At 32.3% G+C, this 9,060-nt stretch overlaps 2 protein-coding genes across 5 annotated transcripts in view; both read right to left on the bottom strand.

The window, feature by feature from the left end:
- Window positions 1–116: 116 nt before the first annotated feature.
- On the bottom strand, window positions 117–2,748 carry LOC122628119 (X-box-binding protein 1). 2 transcript variants are annotated; one of them, XM_043810008.1, is made up of 3 exons: window positions 2,270–2,748; window positions 1,656–2,156; window positions 1,170–1,376 (listed from the first exon to the last, which is right to left on the bottom strand). In XM_043810008.1, exons 1-3 carry the CDS (start codon window positions 2,548–2,550, stop codon window positions 1,271–1,273), a joined length of 888 nt encoding a protein of 295 aa, XP_043665943.1. In that variant the 5' UTR covers window positions 2,551–2,748; the 3' UTR covers window positions 1,170–1,270. The 2 variants fall into 2 exon arrangements, with proteins under 2 accessions (XP_043665942.1, XP_043665943.1); XM_043810007.1 differs by lacking the exon at window positions 2,270–2,748 and having other exon boundaries at window positions 117–1,376; window positions 1,656–2,087.
- A 5,784-nt stretch (window positions 2,749–8,532) lies between these two features.
- Window positions 8,533–9,060, bottom strand: part of LOC122628118 (glycine-rich cell wall structural protein 1.0-like) — a 2,939-nt gene continuing 2,411 nt past the window's right edge. For 2 of the 3 annotated variants that reach the window (XM_043810003.1, XM_043810004.1), the window contains exon 4: window positions 8,533–9,060. In XM_043810003.1, coding sequence (XP_043665938.1) covers window positions 8,748–9,060 — 313 coding nt within the window. In that variant the 3' untranslated portion in view covers window positions 8,533–8,747. The other variant, XM_043810005.1, reaches the window with a different exon arrangement.

The following is a 9,060-nucleotide window of genomic DNA, read 5'->3' as shown; positions in this document are numbered from 1 at the left end:
TATGAGAATTTATTATTATTTTCTCTCATGCACTTTTATGCATAGTTTGAATATGAGTTTTATGAAAATTTAGATATCAAGGATATATAGTTTAAATAAAAAATAACACAGAGAAATATTGTATACACGATTTATTTGGCATACTGTCGCACAGTAAGTACTTGCATTTTACATCTCGTTAAATAATTATTTAATAAATATTATATATGTGTGTATGTATATATATATATATATATATATATATATATATATATATATATATGTATGTATGTACATATATACATACACTTTAACAGATATTATTTTTTTTTTAATAGATAAAAGTGTGTATACGTGTATAAAATAATATACAGTATACAGTGAAGGTACCAAATTGCTAGTTTAATAATTAGTCAAGTGTAACATCGAAAGTATAAAAAAGAAAACCAAAAACAAAAGAAATTGGTTTTACAAATTCATATAAAAAATATATGTATAACAATCTCACTATCCCCCCAATATACGCTTTTTACTACTACTGTTCCATGAATTATATGGAATGATTTGTCTACATTACTTCTTGTGCAATATGACAAGATATATAGAGACTACAAACGTACATAAGAAGAGAATTTAATCCATTCATATGTCTCTGTTATAAATTCATTACTTTTGAATTGGAGAGATGAAGCAATAATAGAATTTCTATTTAAATTGCTTGATTTTCAAGCCAACATTGGAAATAATTCTGTAAAACTTTCGTGCCAAAGATCGGTTAAACACACATTATTATTGTTATTTTTATTATTTTTATTACTACTACTACTATTATCTTTTTTATTGTGTACGTCTGCGCTAGGGGAATTGTGAGATTCATAACCACCATCCGAAAAATGTGAATCTGATTTGATTGAAGAAGATGCATCGACATTGTCCGAATATATACTCGAAGGAGACATAATATCTGTGCACGTGTAAGCAGGTGAAAATTGATCAGAATAAGAGTGATGCGTTGTTAACAATGTTACATCATCAGTATGACTAACATTATCAGAGCTTATCTCTTGCACGCATTCTTGAATGCCTACGTTATCTTCTTGGCCAGGATAAATAATAGTAATAGAATTTGTTATTTCGTCGTAGGTACCATATACTGTTTCCATATCGTTCAAGTCGGGTTCTTGTTTAACTTCAATTTCATTTTTAATAGACACCGGTGTCGTTTGTGTATTATCTAGGACAACATGCGTGACGTCTGCGCTACAGTTAAGATGCCAAGTATCGTAATCGTTCACGCTTCTACCAGCGATTGTATCGGCTTCCACATTTTTTGATGTCTGCCCCACCATTCTTTTTGAATTGTCAGATTTTTTAACTGTATTTTCTTCGTCTGACACCTATGGAGATAATGAATATATTATTAATGAAGAAAAAACTGAATTAAAAAGATATAGAGACACATTAGAAATGGATGAACATTCTTTTGTACATGAGAATGCTAATATATATTTAATTTCTCTTTATATCGAGTACTATTACTTCAGAATACTTCATTCATTTCTGGAAGACTTGATAATCGAAGAAACAGTTAACTGGTAGGTCGAAGTATATATGAAATATACATATATATAAAATCTATCTCAGATAGATTAATTTTTTTCTCAATTAAAACTCACTTGTTCATTTGATCTATGAGAATTTGCTTCCACTTCTGCGGTAACTTCTCGAAGAAGGCTTTCTGCAAGTTCTTCGAGTCGGTCGATGTAATCATCCCCTTGGATATCTCCAAACAGTTCTTCGAGAGGAGGTAGAGGGTCATAATCTTCAGCAATATGGCTGCTCCTGGTGTTAGCGTCAGGGACGATGCCGACTGTACTGTCCCACCCTGCGGCAGAGGGTTTTGTGGGGATACTGCAGATCCCAGTGAAGGTACAGGACAACCGACACGAGCCTGACATGACGAACAAAGTTGCTCGCTCATATTACTCGTTTCCCTCTCTCTCCTCAATTTTTTGGTTTCACTTATAAGCGACTCGTTTTGTGACTTTAATAAAGCGCATTCTTGCGTCAGTACATCGTTTCTTTCTTTTAACGTTTTGACAGTTTCTTCCAATTCGTCCAATTTAGCTTTCTTCCTATCTCTCGAAGTTTGTGCTGCTACTCTGTTCTTTAATTTCCTATAAAATAAACAAATACCGGCTTAACCAATTATTTTCATATTAAATTCGTCTATTTCCATCCCAATCCATTTATTTGAAATAGAATTTTAATAAACACATCTCTAACGTACTTCCTCTGCAATTTTTCCTCCCATGTAAGATGATCAAGACGACGTTTCTTTCCTCTAATACAAACATCTGGTTTAAAAAATGTACTTTCCTCGTGGAGTTCTTCTTGCTTTGGTATTTTTCTCGTTATATCCATTTCTGTTGTTTTTTCGGTTAAAATCGATGTTGAAAAATTTAATTTTGGGACTGATCTGACAAGCTCAGTAGTGGGCACGATAGCAGATCCCTTGGTAAGACCCTTAGGAAATGCGATGACAACGCTCTTCAATGCACTCATATTCATCCATATACATACATATAATAACAAATAAAAATACAATCTACACCTTTCTATCACAAGTTTCTATCGTACATCTGTGACTGATAATCTAACACTGTCCTTCCAAGTGTTTTGCACAGACTGACAAAACACATAACCAAAGCAAAATATTTCAAAGACTCTCTTACATCACCTTCGGCTGATGCAACACAACTAATCAGCTACATACAAGCATCACGTTCGCGAGAAATGTTGTTCATTCTCAACTGTGCTCTCATTGGTCAACAATTTTCTTCGTTACATGTGGTCCTTTTCTATTGGCTAGAAACAATATTATTCTACGTTTATTAATTTTATATATATATGTATAGTACATCGTATTCTTCTTTTGCGTCATTTTCAACATTTACGGCCCCTTCTTCCGCATTACCCTATTATTTAGTATCATGAATATATATAATGAATGATAATCTCTGAAATTAAAGAAATATGATGATTCATTAAAAAGAAAAGTCATCGATGCAATCGGAATTAGTTTCATTTGTATGACTTCTGTTTCAAAGAATTACTTCTTTCGAAATTAAAACGAATATATATATATATATATATATATTAGAGATCATATATTGGAGATATTATATAATTTTTTTAAGTTTCTTTTTCATTGATATATTTTCATTTTAATAATATTACGTATATAAAAATCAGAAGTATGTAATAGTATATAAATTCAACGTTATCTTTCTTTTTAAAGGAAGCATATCATAGAATGAATTTTTATATGAAGAGTTTTCTATTTGTTTTTCTTTTTAATTATTATATCAATAATTGTTTTCTCATGACACGTAGAAAAAAAGTTTACTTCAATATCGACCGAGTAACAGAAACTTTGATATCTGTTTCTAATTTTTATCACTGGCTATACCTCGATCGGTAACCAAAATCTCGTCGGTAAAGTAGAAATCTTGAAGCAAGAAAAAATTTACTTTAACGTAAACTGTCGTCTCATTTTTTAGATTATACATTATTGGTTTCTTACTTGTAATGCTTTAATCATTTTCGATCAATTTTATCATTGAAAGAAACGTTTTTTCTTTTTTTTTTTCTTTTTATACAAGTCTCGACGTAAATAGGCGTACGTCGTATTAATAAAACTTTCTATCGAGAAGTCAGAGAGAGAACTCGTAATCCACAATTATAATCCGATAAGAGCGGTTGAAGCAGTTCCACCGTGACTAACTGGTTTTAATAATGTTAAGAACTTTTCCTGCGGCGTGTTGCGGTTGAAACCGGAGCGGTGCACATTCCACGACGGCTCGAGCGATGCGACGACGATGTGAGATCGATGACATTGAGAGGATCATGCTAAAGGTACCTTTCACGCATACGGATTTACATGGATCTCACCGCTTTCTTCGATCCGTTATACATATATGTGTACATCGAAATTCTTCCATTTTACACGAGATATCCACCATTTTAATATCATCAATCGATAAATCAAGAAAACTAGTTAGTCGTCAAAAAAAAAAACAATCGTATATAAGTTAATAATATATTTAATTATTTAATATCAATGTAAACAATTTTTATTTATATCCATTATCATAAAATATAAATAATATTGTCAATTATTTAATAACGATATGAATAATATTTATTCATATTTATTCATAAGATTAGTAATATTTTCAATTATTTAATATTGGTATAAACGATAAATTCGATGTTAGAATAGTAACGATGTTCATAGTTTCTCGATAATTTTTGCTAGAAAGCGATAAATTTGTAAAGAAATGAAAGGGAAGCTTTGAACGAACGTATTTCCGTAATAAAGAAAATTCTCAGGGAACTGAGAGAGAAATAGTTATGGAACAAACGGATGTGTAAAAAGAAAACGTGGGCGTTCCACCATCGGATACCACCTGCGCTCGGTCACGCAGAATTTCTAAAGGACCATTTGTTATCGGTGAGCGGGGGTGGCTCGTTCTCATTTTACCCCGTCACCTTCCTAGCTCGTTTCGTCTCATTCCTATTTTATGTCGCTCTTTTACGTCTCTGCTCGTAGATCCTACATCTCGAAACAGAGAAAATAGAATAGAATAGAAAGATAGATAGATATAACAAGAAGATGAAGAACAAGGAAAAGAAGAAGCATCGATAACGAGTTCAAATATATTTGTAATATTAAAAATTTATCGATCTTGTTGATAAAAAAAAATAATTCAAAGTAATATATTTTTGTTCGGGTTTTTTTTTTATCAAAGAGAATGTTATATTCGACGATGTTATTGAGAAGTGATTCCAAAGATTTTTAAAAGTGGTGTAGTTGATATCAATGATCAGTCACGATAAGAGTTGAAGTAAAAGCGATAAAAACGAAATAAAAGCAAACTGATAATAAGATTATACGGCAAAAAGTTAAAGAGAAACAAGTTAAAGTTGTCACATGTAGGTGTTAATGTTAGGTATACTTTTCGACGTATCTAAATTATCAATGATTCGATTTATTAAGGATTCGTATGAAAAACCATCATGCTAAGTGATGCATGAAAACACTCAAAAGGGAAGGCAGATCTTATAGCATAGATTGGCTATATCGTACATCATGGCTACCTTTCGTGCCATTATAAAGTTAAAAATCTTCCTCTTTGTAATAATTAAACAATAATTATTTTCGATGCACCCTGAAGTATAACAAATTTTTACGAATAAATGTTCGATTTGTTGCCTCGTTCTTTTCCCTCTCGTCGCACCACTATTTACGTAAAATGAGTTTGACAAAATCGTACTTTTAATCAAGTTAGATTGGATAAATAATTGTACTGCTTAGCCTTTGATTAAAGTCAATAGGAAAGATTTTCAAAATAAGAAGAGAAAAAATGAATTCCACAATGAAGATAGAAAGAGAGAAAGAGAAAGGGAGAAAAACGAAAAGTAAGAACGAAGAGAGTGTGGCGCCAAAGAGTACCCGAGGGCTCGTACAAGGTCATCGACCTTGGCGTGCATCGAGAGACTAGTATCAGAAGGAGTGAGGGGGTGGGGGGAGGGTCGGTCGGGTGTCCCTCGTGCATTCATCATTGCTATCCAGCAATCAGTGCCAAGCTACATTATCGGTCAATTTACCGACGCCGTGACCAGTCTAGCGACGCGAAAAAGCCAATCTCGTTACCTCGTTCTTCGAGAGAAGAACTTCCTTGCGTATCTTGTCGCAATTCTCCTTGTTTTGTCTGTTTCCATAGCGGCCATTTTGAAAAGCTTCCTTTCGAATCCATATAATTAAAATGTTACGATTATAATTGTTAGACGTGACCACTCGTTTCGTTTAAAATTCCTTTCTTTCTTCCATTTTATTTTCATTTTTTTATTTTTATTTTGATTTTTTTTTCTCACGTTGACAATTTTCTATATAAGTCTGGAGCGGTCATTTTGAAAAGCACTCCTTCGAATCGGTATTATTAGAACGTAATAATTATAATTGTTAGATGCGCGTGGCTAATTTTCATTTTTGCGATCTTTTTATCTTTCCTTATCGTTCGTTTCTTTTTTAATAATTCTTTTGTTTATTTCTTTATTTTTTTTTCAAATTCATATAATTAAAATATAATTAAAATATCGTGATTATAATTATGTACTAAATGTGATCGTTCTAATCGTTCATATAATTTTGTTCTCCCCTCCTTCTTCTTCTTTTTTTTTGTTTCTTTATAATAATCGTTTTCCTTTCTGATCATTTTTTTTTTATCGTGAGAAAACAAGGTAAGTAGTCGTTTTGACCATTAACGTCAAGTTCGGAGAACGAGAAACGTATAGCGTGTAATACGTTAATATCGCGTTCAGTGGTGTCGAATCTTTATCTTATATCATCGGCAATCGTAACGCATATGTATATGTATATGGTATATGTATATGTATACGTATATGTATATACACGTTATACGTAAGTACCGTGTGCTTATAACTTATAAGTCGGAGGTATAAGTTATAAAGGCGTCGCGTACGGTCTATGAGTTATAACTGCCCCGATGGTAATTTATAAGTAACAACTGCCGAAGTTATAACGCCCCGAGCTCCAAGAAGAGTTGCTGCTCTGGCAAAGCTCTTATCTGTCGCGGAGATAGACGGGAATCGAACGTAAATTACAGTACGTGCCATCGACATCGGTGAATTTAAATATTTCATGGAAAAACTATGTACAAACCGGTTGTATTCTCTTTCTCTTTCTATCTCTCTCTTTCTTTTCTTTTTCATTTTTCTACTTTTTTTTTTTCTAAACAAATCCTTTTATTCTCTTTTTCTCTCTATCTCTTTCTTCATTTTTATTTCTTTATTTTTACAATCAATGACGTATATTGAAGATGACAATTATTTTTTGTTAAAAAGCAAATCATTTTTAGAATGAAATTAGAATTTAATTGTAAATTAAATGACTAAGATCACAATCGATTATTTTTCTCAAAGAACAAATCATTATCACTTAATTTCCTTTTCTTTTTAATTCTTTTTAATTTATTCACTTTCTCTTTCTGTCCCTTTTTCATGCAAACTCTCTCTTTTTATCTTCATGTATCTTTAAATATTCAACGATTTTTATGAAAAATGACAATATTTTTCCCAACTCTTTTTCTTAAAAGAACAAATCCTACTTTTTTTAATTTACGAAATAAAATATATATCACATTAAAAACATTTCTTTTTATTTTATTTATAATATTTCCATTTAAATTTCCATAGTAAATAAGGACGAGTTTTTGAAGTCGATAGCTCAGAAACATATCTATATATTTTCCTCTTTGGTAATCCTTGAATAGCAGAGGATGGTGGAAAAGCGTGAAACGTAAACGTCGTCGGTTCTTGGATCGTGTTTTGCACGCTTGAAGCGAATTGAGTACGCATGCGCGTACGAGAGCCAAGCACGTGCGTTCAGTATGAGAGAGAGAGAATGAGAAAGAGAGAGAGAGAGAGAGAGAGAGAGAGAGAGAGAGAGAGAGAGAGAGAGAGAAGAAAAAGGGAGAGGCGAAGAGAGAGGGTGAAATGTACTTAGTTATATATATATATATACATAAATACACACATACACATGTATATATACAATATATATATATAGCGTGTATATATATATATATATATATATATATATATATATAGGTATAAGAAGGAAAGGAGAAAAGAAAGAGAAGAATAACAAAAAAAAAAAAAAGAAAAATAGCACGCACACACATTTACGGCACGGGGAATATTCAGTGCAACACGTAAAAGCCCGTTATGCTCGACGCAAAGGTTTAACGTAGTGCATAGATGTATATGCATTAGCATGGTGTAAGCTATAAATAGATGTAGCAGACCACAGAGATCCCAGCAACCCCTCAACCCACCTTCCATCATTGCTTCACTTCTTCTTTTTGTTGTTCTTTTTCTTCTTCTTCTTTTATATTTCCCTACTTTTTTTTTCGTATATCTCTTTACTTTTCTTTTCTTACTTAACTACGAGAGCTCCACCCTGTTCGACTTCTCTTTTCGTTTCAAAGGATTCTATTTCAACAATTATTGTTCGAAAAATTTGTTCGAAGAATACTAACGTACAAATTTTTATAAAACACAATTTTTTGTATAATAGTTAATTTATTTTCAATTCCATCCTTCATATGAGATCTCTTCTTCGTTCTATTTTATAGACCCCTATTCAGGATCAACATTTTCTTTTTTTTATACACGTGATTATTTATGTTTGTTACATTTTCGTAGTTTTCCATTCTCTGTGCGTGAAATCATTTATCCATAGAGGGAAATCGTGTAATGGAAATCAGGATATAATCCGTAAGATTTATTTAATCAAACACATATGCATGCATCGTAGATATTTGGCACTTTATGATAGACAAAGTTTTCTGCAAGATTTCTCATCATTAAAAAAGTCGTCCCATTCGTTTCATTCACTTTTGTAAATAGAAATATCCGAAGGAAAATTTGTGGGTAATATGTCAATAAGGTTAAAAACAACTGATATGAATTTTTGGATATATTGATTCATTTGCTCCAATATTTTATTTTGATAAAATAATAGTTGGGTTTAATTTACGGAGAGAACATATCATAAATTAAGTCACTTGATAATTAATAATATTTTTAATAATTAATTATATTTTGGACAGACACAAACAATTAGTGTCATTTTGAAATAATATTGAACCGGATTAAAAAATTTCACATAATTTTAAAAATCAATAGCAAATGCAATGTCGACCGGCAGGATTCGTAAAGTGGTAAGGTACACTAGTCGATGGGGTCCAAGGGGTGGAATCAGTACTAGGTGAGGCAGAACTACTTGGTGCTCCGCTTGATTGGGGAGAACTGGAAGAACTAGGGGAGACAGAACTGCTTGGTCCTTCGCTTGACTCATCACAAGGAGTAGAGTCAGAACTTGGTGAGGCCGAACTACTAGGTCCTACACTAGGTTGTTCAGAACTGGAAGAACTAGGCGAGGCAGAGCTGCTGGGTGCTTCGCTTGGTTGTTCAGAACTGGAAGAACTAGGC

Source organism: Vespula pensylvanica, chromosome 3 (genome assembly GCF_014466175.1).
Source record: "Vespula pensylvanica isolate Volc-1 chromosome 3, ASM1446617v1, whole genome shotgun sequence".
In the NCBI taxonomy this organism is placed as follows: Eukaryota; Metazoa; Arthropoda; class Insecta; order Hymenoptera; family Vespidae; genus Vespula; species Vespula pensylvanica.
Note: the sequence above shows the minus strand (reverse complement) of the source record. Positions and strands in the feature narration are given on the sequence as shown.